Below are 20741 nucleotides of genomic sequence, written 5' to 3'. Positions count from 1 at the left end.
TAGATGAGAAATGAACCTCTAAGAGATAGTTACCCTGTTGTCTTGTGTGTGTCTGTGAAGAAAGAGAATTTGCAGAGGATGGGGTGATCTTCACAATATAGCAAGTATTTGTTTTTAATGTTACTTCTATTTTAATGTTCTTTGCTTCAAAGTTGAACTTTGATTCAGTTGTTAGATCCATTTCTCTATTTCCCTTCCCTAGAGTTATTCACCTTCAGTATTATTTTGATGATTCTTGCAGCAATAATGAATTCTAGTGAATGGTATTGACAGTGATACGAAGTGTTGAGATAAAACATTCCATAATATAGTAATGTGCATTCAAAACCAGTAGCGTGCTATTGAACAGTACCCTTGGGATGTGCCAGCATTGAAATTCAGATGTAAGCTGGGAAGAAGTTTAGATCTGATGTCAGGAGTGACACCAGCAGCAGACATACTGTTCTCAGCATCCTCGATGTAGGGACATTCAGGATGGCTTACCCTCTCCTAAGGTGTCCCTCAAGGATGTATAAATGACTCATTGCCTCTTTAGCTTCTGATACAGCTTCAGCTTTTCAGCTCTATGTTAGGAATTCTGAAAACAAATTGAACTTTGAGTAAATACCATTTGAGGAGTCCCTATGGTTCCTAAGCAGCAATTTGTTTTTAGCCAAGTGCTTTGTGCTACAATAATAGATTTTCCATATGGGCAACTTGCTTTGGTATGTCTCACCTGCTGCCCTCCAAACCAGAGCACAGCTACTTGAGATAGAGATTGTTCTGGGAGCCTGCCAGACTGCTCCTCCATCTTCCAGCTCCAGAGCTGAGGCTCATCTCTTCTGCCTTCTGGCTGGAAACCTGACATAGTTGTAATGCAGCCAGCTATCTTATTTGCATATTAAAAAACCTCACCACTGGTGATGATCCATTCCAAACAGAACTGATAAAACCTTTGAAAGTTAGGGAATGCCTGGATCCTTTTATGAGTCATTGCTTAAACAGAAAAAGACTTGGTTGTTACTCTGTTTTGTTCTGTTGTTGGTTTTTCTCTTAACTTTAGCCTGTTCATCAAGACAAATGCTTCTGCAACAGCAAGGTAATAAGCTCTTTTAAAAATGCAGCCAACATCAATACTATCTTTTTGAGCTAATGATCATTTTACTGGTAACTCCAGAGGAATCAGAAAATAATCAGTCCTGAGTACTTTTGGAATCACACCCTGCATGTAATAGAGGCAAATATTAGCTCACTCTTTTGAACATATGGACCTAAGTCCAGTTTTCTTAAAACATTCTCTCATTCCTTTTGAGTTGTTTTAAAACATGGGTAAGGAACAATTTGTGCTTTGTCATTTGTGCTTGATAAACCTGATAAACAGCATTCTTTCAGTGCTGACTGAGGGCTGTGCAAGGTAGCTTCATTAAGATAGCCACCTAAAATTTACTTTCTATTTCCTGGTGTTGGATGGAGCAGAGGCCAGTTAGACTGTATTTATTTTAATAAATATGTGTCCTTCTCCAAGAAACTGAATTCCATCTCAATACTTTTAATGAGTCTTGTGAAGTTTGATTAAATTATCTAATCCAAACCGTTTCTGTCTTTACAACTTATATGTGAAAACAGGAACACCATTAAACAGAAAGCCAACAGATGGCTAAAATAGTTAAACAAAGTTGTTAAGGCTTTGGGAAAAAAAAAAAAAAGAATTTAGGTACAGAAATCACCATTTAAAAGAATCTAAAATTAAATAGGTGTTGTTTTGTGTGCATGTATTAGGTGTGTGTGTGAAAAAATATCTATATATAAAGTCTTCAAATGAAATTACTCAAATGCGGAATCTTATTACTACCTGTCAAGAGTTAGGAGAAAGGGAATATGCTACACTAGTAGTTTACAAAAGAATTAAGACAAGTTATTTGTACTGGTGCAGAAAGGACTTGAAGAAATGAACACAAAATGGTAGCCCTGGAATGGAAATCAGTATAGAGTATCATTAAATAAGGTATATGCTTCTCAAATTAGGTTCACATGTCAGTTTTCATAATCTCCTAGGCAGTGTGGGTGCTTTCTGGGCCCAGCCTTGCTATTATTCTACTGCTGCAAATGATGCTCAGTGCATCACAAAGTCTGGTACTTCTCTGCAAAGACTGTGCATCATGCTTTTTTGGATCCAGCATGTGTATGTATTTACTGGTTATTTTACATTACTGTATCAAATGGCCTGAAGTCACAAGATCCTCCTATTAAATGCAAAGCTTGGCTAAGTTCATTGCAACTGAATAAGTAGATGTTGCTTGGCATTACCAAGAATATCCTAAGTACAAGAGATGTCAAGGAAAATCCTCTGGGACTTTGCATGTCAGAATGAGTGGGTTTTACTGCCTATATGAAAACCTTTACAGGAGAGGGAGAAGGTCTGTTAGACTGCATCAATCTCGGAATGTAAACCAACCAAACCTTCTGTGTCAAGCTCAACAAAGTCCATGCTAATAGTAATTTAGGGAAGTCTGCACAAACAGGATCATGTGAGAGCTGGGGAGATGCATTGGCTGGAGTGCTGTGCCTCGCTGTGACTGGCAGGACTGGAGGGTAGCTTGTGCCCCAGGATTTGATAGGGCTTTTGCACTGTGACCATCTCAATAGTGCTCCCTTGGACAAAAGGCTGCAAACTCCAGTGGATGTCAGAATCAGGCACTTCATAATTCCAGCAGGTCCTAACGCTTCAACCACAGATCGATGTTTTGACACCGCTAGCGTTGTTTCCATCAGTCAATAGCAGACATGAAGTCTCCCCCAAGGTGTCTACATGTCCAAAAGAAGGAAGGCCCACCTTCAGAGAAGAGCCCAATATGCAACACTTGTGGGGTCCTTGCCAATGCCAGATTGGACTCCAGCAGGTTGATATAAACACCCTGTTGCACTGGGAGCACTGGTGCGTCAGCGAGCATGTGTGCTTGGGCTCAGCCCTGCTCCTTGGTTGTCTTCCCCCATGCAAGAGCTGACGCTGCAAGCTGCTTGTGCTGCTCTTGTCTACAGAGAGAAAAGCTGATAATGGTCTCACATCAGGGATAATTTCACTTGCAACTTTGCCTGCCTGTTTCAAGGCAATCAGCAGAGGGAAAAAACAAAAGGTAGAGTGAAATGAAGGTGCTCTGAAATAAGATCAGTCACCTGCCTCTATGCTTGTTTCGTAGCTTGGATCTGTCAACTCTGGCAATCTCCTTCATTTACATCAGTGCTAGACAGAAGAGAATACAGCCAATGAACTCTGGGAGTAAAGCTTTTCTGATTCTCTTCTTCGCAGACTTTCATTGTCACATCAGTGTTAAGAAGCCAGTGGAAAAGGCCATAGAGTCTAAACCACTGTCATAAAAATGCTGCAGACATATAAATCCTAAGTGCTGCTTCTTTTTTTCTTTAGCCTGAAATACGTTCTACCTGTTGCTTCATGTTCTGATCAAATGCATGCAGAAGAGCTCATGTTAGAGGACTTTGAATTACACAATCTTACTGTTGAGGTGAATACAGCCAGTGGCTGCCTGGCGCAGAGCTCAGCATGTACCTCTGAAATGTAATAAATAAATGTTATACCAGGGACACCATATTCTTCTGCTTTCTGAGGGCAAATAACTCTGTGCCTGGCATTTTGGCTTCTACACTGAAATATTACTAGTATTAACTGTTTGCAGAGCCTTCTCATACTGGTATCTTGTAGCAAAGTCTTTTAAACTTAATAGTAAGTTTAAAGCAGCCTTCTCTTCCACTTACCTGAAATCAACACTATGAAGCCTTAGGATTTTAGGTTTTTACACTGGACATTTTGCAGTGGGAATCTTAAAAATGCTTTACTGTCTAGGGAACAAAATTTCCCCTTTAGGTACAAGTTACTGAATTTGTTTCTGCACTGCTGAAAATCGGTTTCCTCTCCTTCCAAAAATAAGCAAGGAATTCAAGCATTAGCAGAGCACACTAAAGCCACAATTTGCAAGAGCATATTCCCCTGTTACCACATCCACTTGCTGCATTTAGTCCCTTAACTGAAGAGCTGGAGCTCTGCTCTTCAGAGCTAGAAACCTGAAGTGCAGTTCCTAGTGATGGTGCAAGAAATAAAGCAGGAAATAAGGATTAGGCTTCTTGTGTAAAATGGCTCTAGGTTAGCAGATGAATCCTCTGACCAGCTTTAGTGAAAGTGCAGTGAAAACTCAGCTGCTTTGATGTGTCCTCAGTGTCCTCCTTTGGTAGTTAGCAGGAACTGGACTATAGCCCTGTTGTGCCAGATGAGGTCTTTTGCAGGATTTGACAAGGACTGTAGCATTAAATCGGAATTTTCAGTGATGCTTTACTTGGAGATTTTGTTTATCAGAAAAGCCTGAAGGGTTTGAATTATTGCCTTGAGGTCACTTAGATAGCTAGTAAAATAGATTCAAATAAATCTGTAATGCTGAAAACTGAAACTCTGTGAATGCATGTCCGCCGTGAAGCCATTAAATGTTTAGGTAATAAAGATTAAAATATTAGTTTCCATTTTCAATTTTTTGTTTGTTTGTCTGTTTCTGTGTTTGTTTTAATGCTGATTTTCTAGAAATCATTCAAGAAAAAGGCAGCACTGCATGTCAGCATTTGCCCAGAGCTGCATAAATGAACTCTATGAAAATTAAGTATTTTCCTGAATTGAAATTTCTGCTCAGATTCTCAAGTACAGTGAGATCTGTGGGAAAACTTCCCTTCACTTGATCTGGTTTTCACCTGAGCCCCTGTTAGCTGTGAAAAAAGCTGGAAATTTTTGCAGGATATTTTTTCAAGCAAAACAATTTCAGTTACCTGCTATTCATAAAGCAGTACTTGTAGCTAATGGCATCTGGTAATGTGCAGACACCTCGTTTCTGAGCTGTGCAAGAAATACTCCTATATTGTTGCCCCATGCACAGGAAGAAAAGGCTTGGTCTTTAGCTGTGTACACGTGATTCAATAAATCCCACTATCTGTTCATGGGAAATACCACTTTTAAATGTCTTCTCTCTTTTTTACCTATTGATTCATTGATATTTCAAAGGCAAAAGAAGCCTTGAGACTCCTTGAGCTCTGAGGCCCTGAGGGATCATCTACTTCCGTGGCACCGAGCTCAGTGACTTTCCTACCCACAGCCTATCTTCCAGCCCACCTTTGAGTTTCAGAAGCAGCCCTAAGAGCAGCCCCAGGCCCAGAGTAGCTGGAGCCAGCATGGGGCTTTTGTCCTCTGTACACTCTCCTGGCACTGCTCTGAAGCATCGTGTAAGTGCAGCTATCCCTCTAGAAGCTGTCAATGCCCCAACATTAAGAGATATAAGACAAGGTGCCTTTATGTCTAATTTGGACACAGTCTTAAATTGCAGATGATGTTGCTCCTTGCTCTTTCTCTCTGGTAGCCAGCATTTTCTCCCCGCAGAAGTGGTGTGCACCATGTAATCAGCTCACCTCTTGATCACTTTTTCAGAAGCTTAAGAGGCCCAGGGTCTCCCATCTCTCACAGTGAGGAATTTCTTTCCAGCCCCAGAATAATATGTAGTTGCTTGTCAATGTCAAATATTTGTCGGTGTGCATCTAGAAGGTGGAAACCAACGTGTGTTACTGTGTTCTATTGCTGATTTAGTCAATATCATACAGAAGTAGAAATTGTATCCTTTGTGTTTCAGCTTTGCCTGAGGAACCTGGTATTCAGGCAGTTCTGACATCTGTGTAATGTAGAGACTCCATTTCCCAGAAAATGCGCCCTCTGCTTTATTCCAAAGTGCACAGTCTTAGTTTGGCTGTATGAAAGACATTTGGTGTGAGTGACTCCAGCTCACCTGCCAGGCTGGCTTGCTCTCTAATACTGGCTGCTCCTCACTGTAATTTGCTGGGAATTCAGTCTTCCTGTAATCTGGATGTTTTATTGCCTGGGATTTTTTTAATAATTTCTTAACCTTTGGCTGGAATACTAGAAAGCATCAGGCCTGCAATGCTAGGGAACCACACCCCAATTGTATTATAATTGGTCATTTACAGCTACTTTTGGAGAGCCCCCAATTAGCTGGCTCTTAATGCATTTTTCATGTGTTTCATTAATATTGAAACACAGAGACAAATCTAATTAAATGTTTACCATGTAGCCAGTGCTTTGCAGTTTAATTAAAGGAACAGAAGATGCAGCACCCAGCTGCACAGTTGCTTGTGAAGTCAGTTCTCCTGGGCCAGAAAATCCTCTCTGTGACTTACCTTACCTGGGTGCAGGTGTATATAGAAGCATTATAGCTCAGTTTGACATGTTCACATCTGAACATGCATTTGGTTGATGTGAGTCAGTGTTAGCTCCATATTCTGGTTTTTGCTTGGGTAGGTTTTTTTGGCTGGTGTTTTGTTTTGGTTTTTTGGGGTGTTTTGTTTGGTTGGGTTTTATTTTGTTCGTTGGTGGGGTTGTTGGTTGGTTTTTTTTTTCCTTTCATCTTTTTCTATCACACTCTCTTTGGGAATTGTTTCATTTAGGTTAACCTGCTACCCCATCAGTCCTGATAACTGAGTCTTTGCTGGACCATATTCTCCTACAAGTTTTCCACATGCTAGGAAAAGGAATAATACAATTTCTAAAAAGATACTTCTTTAAAATGGGAACAATTTGGTAGAAATGTCTTTTTATGTCAGACTAGTTTAAAGCTAAAAACTCTTACATTTTTTTTAAATTGCTATAGAACAAAGTCAGCCATGGGGATATATATAATCCCTTTCAGCATACACAATATATTCTTGTAGTGTGTTTCCCAAAAAGCATGACTAGGTAGTTGCATGGAATTTTGTGTAAGTGATAAGCTTTTTTCTCCACTGGATGTTAACAATCCACCTTTGGAAGTGCTGGCAGGGGATGTAGGTGAGTTTGTGTACGGCCATTTGTTGCAGCTACAGAATGCGGTCTGATGGGTAGCCAGCCCATTGATTTAGTGTTCAGTAGTGGCCTTGTCATTCTTCACAGAGCACAGGAACTCATTTGTTTTTTTGTACCAGTAGCTGCAATATTAGAAAAGGATCATTTTTCCACATAGTGACTTATCTGGAAATTTATACTCAGGTCAAACCATTGGGCTTTTAATGTTGAAGTAGCTAGATGATAGTTATGAACAACAGGGGCTCCTCAGAACATTGCTGTTTCTCCCAAAACTCCCACCCTTCCACCATTTCTCAGTTATGCTGTGGCTAAATTGTATAAAATGCTTCAGGTGTTCACCAGACACTTGTGCAGGACCAGCCTTGCCACCATTGGGAAGCCACACTGGTGAAGTGGAGAGTCTTGCATCAGAGTGAGAGGGAGGATAAAGCTTTTTCCCACAGTAAAAATACCATCACTTAGTAAAAAGTCAGGAGAGCTGAATGCAGTGTACTTGGAAAGCTTTTTGTTAGGCCAGTGGATGCTCCTGTAACAGGAGCCAATTGTGTGGAAATAACAGATCCGTGTAAATCAGACCCCAAGCCCTCAGTACCAAGTGACAGGGGAACTAACTGCATTTTGTCTGGTTAGTCCTGCAAGGGATTTGGTGCTTTTTCAAAGCACAAGGATTTTGCCCTACAAAAGGCCAGAGTAACAGCAATATGCTTATGTAAGCTGGCAAAAAGGAAAGAGAGAAGTGACTAATTCACACTTAAAGCCAGCTTTTGGAGTAGCTAGTGTATCATTTCTGGTGTACGTCTGAATTGGAAGCTACCTATGGAGAAAATGGCAGTCCAGAAAGTATGCACAGAATACATTTGTTATTGCGGAGTTTGTTAAATTATAACCTTTCGTTGAGGTTATTCCTTGAAGTTCAATTAACATTTTAAATGTGTGTTTGGAGACCAGTGAACGGGGCCTCCACAGACAGGTAATCTCCATCCAGAATACGTTCCCTGCCGCCAGTGTCACCGTGTCAAAGCCAGGAGGAGAAGCTGCTCTTTTCAATAAAAAGCCACAAACAACTTAACCATTTTGTGAGAACAGCTTCCACGTGGAACACGCCTCCAGGGCTTGCAGCATTGCATTTTAGCTGCAGTTTCATGGATATCTGATGGAAAGAAAATTTATAGCAGAGCTGAATTTAGACAGCCAGAAAGTCCCACAGCCACACTTAATTTAGTATATGTGGAGGTTGCTTTTCCTACCATCAAGGATCTCTAGTCAGGACAGAATGTATTTATTTACCTGGAATTGAAAGACAGTAGCTGAAGAAACTGATTTTAAAGACTAGTTTTTGCCAAGCATATGTAACAGAAGATGGAGGAATACGTGAAATCCAGTGACACAATGAACTTGTTTTGCATTAGTATGGCAAGCTGAACTGCTTGAAGTCGCCTGTAATGTTTTTCCTCAAGCCAGCAGAGTGTGTTTAGAATAAAGGAAATCAGCTTAGTTTCCTAATAAATACCTTCAGCCAGCATTTTCAGAAGGGATTTGTCAATTGGCGAGTGCCCTTGAAACAGATTTGAAAGGCGGGCAAACCTTTTTAATGGAAATACGATGCCTCTAACAGTTGACTTCAGTGAATAAAAAGTAAGTAATAAGCACAAGTATACCTAGTTAATATCAATAAATAATACCATGAGGGACAGAATTCCTTAGGCTGCCAGAGCCTAATCCAGAGATCTAGAAAGGGAACTTGCTACAAAGCCATCTTTAAGAGTTGGGGATACAGAAAGGAGGGCACTGAGAAAGCCAGCATTAGCAGTTTCTGAAGAACAACTGCCATGGGAATCTCTTTGCGGTGAAAAATGTACACCCAACCCTCAAACCAACCCCCTCCCTGCCAAAGTGCTGACCTGTTTTACTGAGTATCTTCCTGGCTTCTTACTGCAGTTATCAGGGTGACAGTCATGCAGGAAGTGGCCCAGGTTACCACGCTGGGTGATAAGAATATTGCAAGGTGGCACTATTTCTGTAGCTACAGAATTGAAGTAGTGCTCCAGACAGTAGTGTGTGGTGACTGTGGTAAATGCTTATCTTTAAGTGACTACCTGTGTGTGTGTATAATGTAGTACTGTGAACCACCTGTTTATAAGCAGATTGCCATTTCAGCAGTATATTGCACAAGAGAGAGACTTTGTTTCAGTGAAAACATCCCTGTCCATTATAATCAGCTTGCTTTGTCACAAACACCAGTGCTCCTTGAAAATGGGAAATAAACCCCAAATACTCCAGATATTTAAAATAGTCCAACTGAATGGCAATAGTCAGATTTGTAGTGAGTGGGTGGGTGAGTGGAATTGTACTTTCACAGCAAGCTCCAGCTGCTCTAGCTGGCTGCCTTTGAAGAGCTGCTTAGGGAAAGAGGAAGAAAAGACTATAAAATCAGCCACTTAATTGCAGCTTCTGGTTCTTGAAACTGCTGTGTGCCTCCCACCCTTTTGCAGTTGTCAGTTGTTAGATCTGCAAGATGCACGTCCCAGGCACCAGCTCAGAGAGGGCTTGGCTGGGGCTGCACAGGGCACCGGGGCAGGTGTGTGGCTTGAGGGCAGTGGGTGGGTGCAGTGTGGGGACCAGCCAGCTGACATCACGACAGTCTTCTCCAGAGAGACTCTTTTGTTGCTTGCATAAAACAAAAAATCACCCCATACCTCTATTGCTATCATATCTGTATTTTTTTAAGGATTCTGTTACACGTGCTTGCTATGTCAGAAATTCTCAGAATTGTCACTAAAGTTCCTGACCTGCTTTGGTGACCAGCCTGGCCCAAAGAGTTCTGGCCACTGGTCTGCTCAAACTGTTTTGGTCTGGGATATTTTAGGGGCTTCTCTCTGATCCCTTCACACCTCCTGCAGGGAAAAGGGCAGTGCTGTGGCTTTAAACGGAGCTGAGTGACTAGAGGGAACTTTCATTCTGCTAAGCAGTGGATAAGGTGTAGGAAATAGTAAAACAGAAGAGTGTATTTTATGCTTCTTCAGTCCCTCCTACCTTCTGTCCCTGTGTGTAGGATCTCCACATTAATATCTCCTTGAGCTGGTATTCAAAGGAGATCTCACATCTCAAAATCTTCTCTCTGGTGCTCTTGTAGAAACTTATAATTTCCTTTCAAAACCTCATAAAAGCCATCACTAGTGAAGTGTTCTGGCGTAGGGGAAATGCTGGGAATATTTGCAGAGTAAGATACTCAATCCAGTTTTCTCAAGTGATTTTATAGAAATTGCTACATATGAAGACAACTTTGTACCCAATTCATGGTACTACGCCTACATGATAGTCACAGAATATCCACCTCTGCATCACCTCTGTGCAGATCACTGAGAGCTGAAGATTACCCAGGAAATTGCAGTTTGAAATCTGTTCGTAGGATTATTTTCGTTGAATGTTTGTGGGTAGCAAACACTGAATCTAAGTATTGGAGTAAATACCCAAGCATTATTTTGCAAGAGAGAAAGGACTTCTTTTGTCCAAGTATTATTTTGTAATACCCGGTTTTGTTTCAAATAGAGGTACATTTGGAATAAGCAATTACATTTGAACAAGCACGTTAAAATGCTTACCAAAGTTTGTCTGTAACTGGACTCCAGATTTCATGGGAAATGGGGAATACTTTAGAGTATTTCCATTTAGCTGAGTCAGAAGCTGGTTAAAACATTAGCACACTTAACTGCACCCAGCCAGATTCTAGGAATATGATATGGCATCAAGAAAAGTAAAATGAATTTTAAAAGCCATTTCAATTTCAACTCCTCATTCCCTTTCTTTGTGGTTATTACTTTGCTTAAAAAATGAAAACTGTATGCCCCTCTGTTCAAACTTTATTACTGCCTTGGCAGCATGGCAGGAACATTATTACAGGACATTATTTTGACTTATGTGCTGTTGACTGACTTGATCTGTTTGAGGGGTGGAGGAGCTGGTATTAAACAAGCACAAGAACATTCTCAGCTTCGGCACTTAGTTTTCAGAGAGTCTTTGAGTTTGCTGAGCACCTCCTTTGAAAACATCCTCTAAGAGAGCAGGTATTTCTCATCCGGTGTTAAACATTGTGTTGAACAAAGAAGCCTGTATCTGCATCCTTCAGTTTTCTGCCAGGGCACTGGGACAGTAAGTCTGCTGCTACACCTGAGGACAGATACCTGGTTTAGGGTTTATTAGGGGCACTAGGCAGGTACACATCTGTTTGCTGTGTTCAGTAAGAGCCACTGCCGCTTGACTTGTTTAGGGTTCTTAATTTCATTTTTGTCAACCAAAAACTGAGGCACCCATTGCTGTGAGCCAGAAGAAAAATCACCTGGGCTGAGAGCTAAACTGGCAGTATCCCAGGGCAAAGAAGTGTGTGGGTGCGATCATAGAAAGGTTTGGATTGGAAGGGTTGGAAAACGAAAGATCATCTAGTTCCAACCCCCTGCCATGGGCAGGGACACCTCCCACCAGACCAGTTTGCTCCAAGCCCCATCCAACCTGCCCTTGAAGGCTTCCAGGGATGGGGCAGCCACAGCTTCCCTGGGCAATCTGTGCCAGTCTCACCACCTTCACACTAAGGAAGTTGCAGCATTAGGCATTGCAACGGCTGCTTCTTAGATATGACATTCATGTACCTTAGGACACCCCCATGCAGAGGAGGGAGCCCATTAAAATAGTACCTGACAGGAGCATATGGGGAAAATGCTGAAATGAATATAAAGGCATAGGAGATGTTGGCTTTTTTAATGTCTGTTGGGAATCTGCAATGCCTGCTGTCCTCCCCTCGCAGACCTGTCTTCTACTCACAGTCAAATTTCCTCAATAGGAAGGGATTTTTTCCCCATTTACAAAGCACATTAGCAGCTTAGGAGTTGCCCAGGACGTGGGGGAGCAGGGCTCGGTTTTCTAGCTTGCCTGAAGGCATTCCAATCTGTACCTCCTATCTATCACCTCCAGTGGAAGCTGCCCCAAGTTGGTCTGAGCTGGGCTTTTCTCTACTCCTGCTGTTGAAATGCTGAGAGGAGTGGTTGCATGCTGTGTCCAGCTCTCTCCTTTCAGGGCCAGTGTGCTCCCCTCATTGTCAGGAGAGGTGACACGAGGAGGGACGGCTGCTTGCTCTGTGCTCTCCCCTGCCAGAGAACAGCCTATATATATGTATGTATGTATATATCTTGGGTTGATTTTCTGGGAGCTGAGTGTCTTCATCACAGGAAGCAAAGGAGAAAGCAAGATGTGTAACCCCACATCCTAGGTGAGTGTGAACATCTACAGATAGTGGAACATTGGCCTCTTCTTTCACACAGAGGAAAGGCAAAATGAGAACTAATATTATTTTGAAGGGCTTCGGAATTGTTGGTCTGTGTGCTTTGGGGATGGTCCATATGAGGGAGGGTGTTCCATTTCCACCCCAATGTAGACCTCCACTGGACAGAGATGAAGCTGCTCTACTGATCAGGAGCAGATAGGTTCTGCTGCAAGTCTGTGAGGATGGGCAGTTATCTATGGCTTACTGGATGGGAATGTATTTTTTTAACAATAATGACTACAAGGAAAGGCTCCCAAGGGCTTGCTGTTCTTGATGAGCCTGCCAAGCAGCAGGTATGGCTTGACCTATCCTTTTAGCCTTCCGGCTGTGTCTCCCCATTTGCTCAGGATCCCTGTGTCTGTGTTCAGAAAGGCATTTTATGCTGATTGGAACTAATTCACCACCACAGTGGGGGAAATTAACTTACATTGCTCTGTGTTAACAGCTATAAGCAGTGATAATTAATAGCTCCTAATTGCTTAATCAGTGTAAAGTTTTAGACTATGTCATATGTGAAGGTTTTTATTTTGTGTGGATGACTAAACCCCCAATTAATGCATCGAGGCATACAGTCTTACCAGTCCTGTCTGCAGCAGGCAGAGAAAAATCACCAGTGTCTTCATTACCCCCCCCAGGTCCCTTTCTGTAGTTGTTACTGTGGCCTGAAGAGATTTTTCTGTAGCAGCTGAAGTAGCGTTACAGTGAGCTTCCTATCAGCTCAGAGCTGTCAGCAATAGATATGAATCCACCAGCCTGAGCCCATTTGGTTCTGCTGACATGCTCTTCTTGCCTTTCCATTTATTCATTTACCTCTGGTGGCCAATCTCCCTTAAAATCCCAGCTGCCTGCCACCGGTGTATCTAGAGATAGCCTGTGATTTCACAGTTCTCAACAGATCCCCCCGCCCTCTGTGCACGAAAGGGTTGTCTCCATCCCACATTACTTAAGCACCTGCATCCCCCTTTGATATTCAGGTTTTGTTTTCTCCTGTGCTGGTTCAGTGTTATCTGTGTTCCCTCTCCCCACTCTCACTGTCCTCCTATCTCTCCCTGTGCCTGTCTTTCAGGGCCTATCTCTTGGATTGCTTTCATTTCCCAGGCCAGTTTCCCCTGCCAGTTTCTTTTCAGCTGCCTGTGCCTGAGTCCCTCTCCATTTGTGTGCGTCTCTCTTCTTATCTGCTGAGGAAGAGGAGGGAAAGATAAAGGCGTTGAACAGCAGAGTTGGAAGTGTGCAGGTGATGGTTAGAGAGAGTTTGCTTCAAGAGTTTCTGAGCCCCAGTAGTCCCTGTGCACTGGATGCACAGAGCTGATAGTTAGGGAGTACACACTAGAAAACCTTGGCTTACAGATGGTAGTTGCACCCACCAAAGGTGCTCTGCTTTTCCACGGTGGACGTACTCATCACTGATGAGCACCAGGCCAGTTTTCACTGTAAAGGGATCCCATTAATATTTGTGCAGGGAACCTCAATGGGGCATGGAGACTTCTGGGTAGAAGTAACTACACAGCTACAAGACAGAAAGGTCAGCTGAAGTGCTGCTGCTTGCCACAACAACAGTAACTGTATCACTGCAGGTACAGCTTATTAAAGAAAAGCCTTAAATTTTTTGGGTCTAATCCCATGTTGGAAAACCATTTGGTGATACATCCCAAAGTGAAGTCATCTGACATCAGTGAAAGCAACAGAGTTTGATAGCAGCAGAGGAATTGACCCGTGCATTACTGTATCCCATAATACTTCTACAGAGAGGAAGAGAGACTGAGGACTAGATATTTCTATAAGACACTTTCTCCTTTTACTTTCTCTTGCAACATGTCTCTACTGCCATGAAGAAAGGAAATCCTGGAAAGTGTGAGTCTCTGTTAGGTAATTAACTTCGAAATCAACAGAAGAGATCTGAAGGCTAGCACAGGGCTGGGAGAAAATGCAAAATTATTTTTACTTAACAAAGGCATGTGACTGACTGAATTAATGTGTGACAATATGAATAGTCAGACAAGGACAGGGAAAGCATTACAGCCTGATAAGGGCAGAACAATCCATCACAACAGTAGTATCTTTAATTCTTGTTAATGCTGCACTGCAGTGTTTGAATTGTGTTTTGATTTGGCTATCTCTTCATGCATAAATCTAAGGAGTTTTAGTTGCCTAAAACAATAATGCACAAGTGTGTTTAAACCTTCTGTCCCCTCTAATCGATGGGAAGAAGAGACTGGGACCCTTGCCACAGAGTACACCTGGAACTTCTTGGACCTTAGGGCTAATTATGTTTAGAAACCTATGATACAGCATCTCTAGCATTTTTGCAGGAGTGGATTTTTTAGGTGGAGGGTGAGTTTATAAGTAACTTACAGAAGCTAATGAATGATTTATGGCTGTTTTGATAGTTAATTTTAGACTGTTAGATAGATGGCTTGTAACCATCAAAGCCACTTTATTTTGGCTGTGTTCATTTGCACTTCTGTATCAGCGTGTTGCAGGTATGCCAACATTTATAAACGATTTATTAACCTGGTAGAAACCATCTGTAAATGCAGGCTTTGTTCAAAGTAAGAATATTTCTTATTTTTGTTTTCCTCCTCCTACTGAGAGAGGTCTGCTTGAGGCAGCTGGCATAGCTGATGGGGAAGGCTCAGTGTTTCTTCTCTGGACTACACTGAGCTTCGAGCTAAGAGGAGGGCTTCATTTTTCTTGTCGTGTCAGTAACTTAATCCTTTGTGGTTTTACTGTTCCTGAAATAATACAGTCAGGCTTGAGCCAAAGGAAAGCCCATCTCAATTCTCAGGAAAGCACAAGGATGAAGTAACCTTGGTCTTTCCCAAGCTAGTGAGCAAATGTTTTTACCCTCTGTGATTTTCCCCAGCTGGGAAAGCAGAAGCATCTCCCACAAATAAAACTTCATCCTGGAAGTTGCAGCAATGCTACTCTGCAGCAGTGTCCATAATGAAGTTCTGTTGTGGTAGTATTGGCTAAGGGAAGATGAGCCATTGGTTTGCTGCACGGAATTTGCCAAAGGAAAATTAATTCTCATGTTCCAGTGGGAATCCAACCTTTCTAAACTTAGATTTTGTAACAAATCCTGTAAAAAAATATGTAAACCCTCTTTTAACTCCTTCTCTCCTCCTCTGCAATCTAATGACTAAAATGTCATCATGTATGCAAAGAAGTGCTAGTATTCAGGAGCAGAAAAGTGTCACATCTGGAATGAGGCAGGGGACATTTCCAGGTTCTTCCTCTCCATATCTAATTCAGAAGAGAGGAATAAAAACTCAACATTTTATCTTATATGCCTTCACTAATGTGCAAGAATTAAGTGAATGGGCAAGGAAGTGCTTACAAGGTAGAGATCTGCAGAATTACTTTTTTTTTTTTTTGCCAAATTCCAGCTAGTTCTCCAATCCCTGTTGAATTTGGATATGAATGTGTATGATGAGTGGTTACAGATGGGCTGTTTCACTGCAGCTGAGTGTTCCTAGGTCCCACCAGTTGCCACCAGGATTTCAGAACAGTCAGCATCTTTTGATGGCAAGAACCAGTGGAGGAAGTAATAGGAAGGAGTTCTACCTCTTTAATCTCTGCTGCATCAAAACAAAAGGAAGAACAATTTTGCAGTTTCATGGTTTGCCATTTCTTCATTAGTTGTTTATTTAAGCTCTTCCTCCTGTGTATTGGAGGGTTTTAGAATATTTTGGAGACACAAGGAATAATGGGAAAAAACTATTTTATGCCAAGGATTGTTTGATAAATTTTGTCTAATCTGTTGGTTCACTACAATCTAAAGATCCTAAGAAATATATACAGAAAGATGTGTAAGAAGTAGTATAATTATTTGAAGGACCTCATCAGTCTTAGGGCCAATAGATTTATTATTGTTTAAGTCTGAAATATAGATCTACTTATGAGACCTGTTCCTCAGCTGCATGTTCCTTAGGCTCCTGGCTATTTAAGTTGACTTCCAGGGAAGTATTTTTGTGTTTGATTTACAGAGTTGATCTTTAATGGGTGGCAATCTGTCCTTGCCACAGTGGGGAAGAGCAGGTGAAATACTGAGTTATGTGAGGGCAGAATCTGGACGAGTTCTTATCATAGAATCATAGAAAGGTTTGGGCTGCCTGAGACCTTCAAGATCATCTAGTTTCAACCCCCTGCCATGGTCAGAAACACCTCCTTACTAGACCAGGTTGTTCCAAGCCCCATCCAGGCCTTGAACGCTTCCAGGGAGGGGCAGCCACAGCTTCCCTGGGCAACCTGAGAGTCTTACTGAGAGAAACAAAAGTGGTTTGTTACTTGTTTGTTTGTTGTTTTTTACACAAACAAACCAATAAAAACACACTATCTGGAGGGAGGTGGTTTTTTGTCATTAATTCTCACTATATTTGACCTTCAAAAGGACACGTAGCAATGCGATTCAGAGCTATGCTGCCTACAAGTTCAGCTCCTGTTGTGTCTGTGCAGCTGAGAAAAGTGAAAACAATGAAGCAGATACTTTGAACTGAGAAATGAGAAAAAAGAAAACTGGCAGCCTTTTCTTGCTATATTGTTAAATATCTCTATTTAAATGCAAATTATCATCTGACACTGCCAAACAAAGTCATGTATCAGGAAGCAGGCATGCAAGTTTTAAAAAAATTAAATTATTTTTTAACACTCTGGATCACTTTTATTTCCAGGAGGAGCAGAGTGGGCTGAATACGTTTGGTTGTACCAAGTGTCAGCTCAGCACCACAGAGTTTCAAATATGAAGTGTAGCTTTTGCAGGGCTGTGGGTGGCCTCTCTAGTTAGAGATCACTTGAAGTTTCCTCTGTGTTATCTCACTGCACATACTGCAGTGGAAAGCCCAGAGTATATAATATGCTTTGGAAGGAGGTAGAATCCAGGGATCAAAAGAGGAAGAAATGGCCAAGCTGGTGCCTTGTTCTCCTTCTCCAGGAATATGTGGATACACGAGAGCTGTGCATTTATCTATACTGCATCTAGCTGCAAGACTTTCTCCCTGAACTCCAGACCCCTTAAGAGAAACAGGCATGAGCTTTGACCACAAGGAAGGATCAGGCATCAAATAGTCTTGCAAGAGGACACCCTGTTGTCCATGGGTTGTATTCCTCCTAGCTGGTCCAGCAAGGACCAAGCAAAACAAGTGGTGGTAAGGTTATTTGAACGTTCATCTGGGGTCCTGCCCTTTCTCTTTCCCACCTCTGTCTGTGCAGTAGCCAGTTTATAATGCTGGCTTCCTAGGGATCATTTTTATTCAGTTGGATGAGCACCAGAGCCAACAAACAAACTCATCTTAGTGACTCTCCTCTGTTAAAATTCTTCCTTTAATTTGCTGTTTACCTCACCCTCTTCTTAAACTTACATTCTTATAAATCAATATGGATCTATTTGCTTTCTGCACAGCGTTCCAGTAGTCTCGTAATAATCATCATAATCATTATTACTGATTAAAGTTGCATTATTCATGCCAGATGGAGTCCCCTCCCTGTCAGCCAGAATGAGTTTGCATTATGTAGTTATAGTACATTTGTGATCTGAATAAACAGATGGCAGAATGTGACAGCAAATTATGTGCTGGTGATGTCAGCAACCATGCTTCCCCAGTCTAAGTGCTTTAAATGAACATGAATGCAGCAAGGGGCTGGTAGTTCTAACAAGGTAGCTGGCATCCAGTGTGGTAATTACCCTGCAACATCATCGATAGCTCCGGGAAGGCTGTGCCAGTGCTGAAGGAACAACCTTAGCTTTGGAAAAGCAGTGATGGAAAGTCTGATTTTCACAGCTGTCATGGTGGGTTTGCTCAGCTGTATCATGTCTCGCAGGTATAAGAGGAGCCATGTTTTCTTTTGGGGTGATCCAACCTTAGCTGAGAGGCATTTTGCAGTTTTTCCACTATCTCCAAACAGGGCATGTGGGAAATATTTGATTTAGTGTAATGAAGCAATGTTAACGGCATCTGCTGTTAATACAGGATTGAAAGGTAAGCTTCTGGATCAGGTTCAAAGGGCAAATTGGCTTAATAGAATCTCAGTGGTATTCTGTGATGAATAAAAGTTTAATCAAAGATGAGGTTAGATTCCTGTGGTCAAAAGAGTGGCGATAAGGACGGGGCAGTCTTTACCAATGCCACTGTTGTGTTGCTCCATTCAGCCCTTCAGGGCTGGCTGGGTGGAAAGGGCCTGGCTGCCCACACCTCGGGCACTGCCACAGCTGGGCTTTGGCAGCTGGGGCGCAGGGTGCAGCGAGGCAGGAGCTCTGGGAGCATTTGGCATTCGGGGGGAGAAGCACTAAGGGCAGGAGTGTGGCTGAGCTCTGGCCACATCTGCATGGGAGCTGCAAGATAAGGTCTCCGTTCACTTACAGTCAGGACTGGTGTGGGACTGTCCAAGCATTTTCCCAAATAACCTAGGGTGCAGCCAGAGGAGAATATTCCAGTTCTGCCTGCTTTCCATTTCCTCACACAGAGATCAGCATTGAGCCATGAAATTGAAGATGTGAACTCAACTCCCTCTTCAGTCCGAGTGGGTTTCAGTCAGCAATTACTAGGCAGTTTGTAACAATTTGTAAAAGCCACTGCTGCTAACTCTTCTTCCTCCATCTGTATTTTACAATGAAAGCACCTACAGTTCCTTCTTTCTTGAGATCCTAAACCTGTCAACATGTGGAAGGACAATGTAGAGCATCATATGAGGTCCTCCAGAAGCTCAACTGCAGGCAACCAGAGAGCCACCAGTTAGAAAAGGAAAGTTCCTGCGAGTTTAGCAGTTGCTGGGATGAAGCAGTTGCACAGGGGACATTTCTTTCTCATGATAATGGACATGTAGACTGTGCAAGCTTTTGGGGGAGGGGGCTGGGTTTAAGTTAAAGGCACTGAGTGTATCACCCCATCGTTCAGATGAAACTGAACATGCTATAGATATTGTCACACAATATCACAGCCATCCCTCCTCCTGTGGAGGAATGAGTGGGTCTCATGTAGGACATAGAGAGCAATAGTAATAGCCCTGGGTGATGAAGTTGTCCCTCAGTCCTCCATACATGTTCATCTTTTGTAGCTTTCGAATGTTCCAGTCATTATAGAAAGCAGAGAGGTATTTAGGTACTTAGCACCCATATTTCATCTATGTTTGACGCCAGTTCTGGTTATTTATCTGCGTCTTTTTTACAGGCAGTGTTTTAACCTTGGTAAAGCATTAAAACCCACCAAAGACAAGATGGACCCTCCTCTTCAGCAGTTGCTGGATGTTGAAGAAATGAAAGGAAGCCACATTTCTCATCTCTGTCTCTTTTCTGTCTGTCCTGAAGGTGGTCGATGCCACAAGTCCTGCACAGGCCGATGCTGGGGACCCACAGAGAATCACTGCCAGACTTGTAAGTGTGCAAGACTCTGAGAAACAAAGACTGAAAAATGATGTGACAGGGTTCCTACATTTTTGTAATTGTGAAGGAATACTATAAATTCTGGTTTCAGTATAATTTTAAAATATTTCAGGGTTTTCTTCTGTATATTTTTACCAACAGATGATCTGGGTTTTTTTCACCCATATGAATGTATGTTTTTTCTTTCCTTCCTTGTGATTTCAAAAAATAGTTAGACTAACTTCAATTTTTTTTTTCACTGCTTGCCAGCAACACAGAGCATGACTCCTGAGAATATTGATGGTTATTTTGAAGTGTACTGACATTAATACATCAGGAATAGAAAAAAGCTACAATGCAGAGTTGGACATCTTTCATGATGGTCTGACGCTGCAAAGTTCCTAATGCCAAAACATTCTGTTAATTTCAGTGGGAGCCTGGGAATATCTGTTGTCTTGCAAAATTGTTCTCTTTATTATAACTCAGAATGTACTTGGTTGTACTGAAAGAGAGAATAATAGATTTTTTTTGTGAAGGAAGCAGTAGGTGAAGCATTGTTCACAGTGTTGGTCTGTCCTCTTGAATTTAGAGAGCATGAAAATGAATAAAAAAGAGCTATAGTGAGAGAGTTTCTTCCTTCTGCACTTTCAGCTCCTTCAGATAGGCACTAGAGAGCTAGAAGTGCAGTCACAATGTTAGCAAATATAATTGAGAGCTGTCTTCTCCTACAAGTTTTTTTCTTTTTTTTTTTTTTTTTCCTTCTTCCAGGAATAGAGCTATCCTTAAAATTTCCTTCATTTGAAATTTCGGAGAGTGGAAATTGGTTGCATTGACTGGACTCACTCTTCCTAGGAAATTAAATGGTTGCTGATATCTACCCCAGAGAGCACTGCTCTGGCTTGTGCTTGTTTCCTTGGCTGAGTTGTAGATATGAGGAAGGGATAGTGACAAATTAACTGCTATTAAACAAGCACACCAGCTAACTCTCTGAACTGATGATAGCCCAATGTCATCTGCCTCTTTTGTTGGAAATATTAAGAACAGTGCAACTATGACTTTTCTCTTCCTTTCTCTTTTCCTTTCAAAAGAGGAAATGAGAACTGGCAGTCAGCTTGACATGAATGTTTTATGAGTTAATAGGAGCAGAAAATCCAAGCTGACCTCCTGTTGGTGGCAAAGCGAGTGGCACAGGTGAC

At 41.9% G+C, this 20741-nt stretch overlaps 1 protein-coding gene across 2 annotated transcripts in view; it reads left to right on the top strand.

Annotated features, from left to right (window-relative positions):
* Window positions 1-20741, top strand: part of ERBB4 (erb-b2 receptor tyrosine kinase 4) — a 599354-nt gene that overhangs the window by 403132 nt on the left and 175481 nt on the right. For both annotated transcript variants that reach the window (XM_051623560.1, XM_051623561.1), the window contains exon 5: window positions 19492-19557. In XM_051623560.1, the coding sequence (XP_051479520.1) occupies window positions 19492-19557 (66 nt within the window). The remainder of the gene's footprint in view (window positions 1-19491; window positions 19558-20741) is intronic.

This window comes from Apus apus, chromosome 6, assembly GCF_020740795.1.
Source record: "Apus apus isolate bApuApu2 chromosome 6, bApuApu2.pri.cur, whole genome shotgun sequence".
NCBI classification, from domain to species: Eukaryota; Metazoa; Chordata; class Aves; order Apodiformes; family Apodidae; genus Apus; species Apus apus.
The sequence above is the reverse complement of the archived record's forward strand: the minus strand, read 5'-3'. Positions and strand labels throughout refer to the sequence as shown.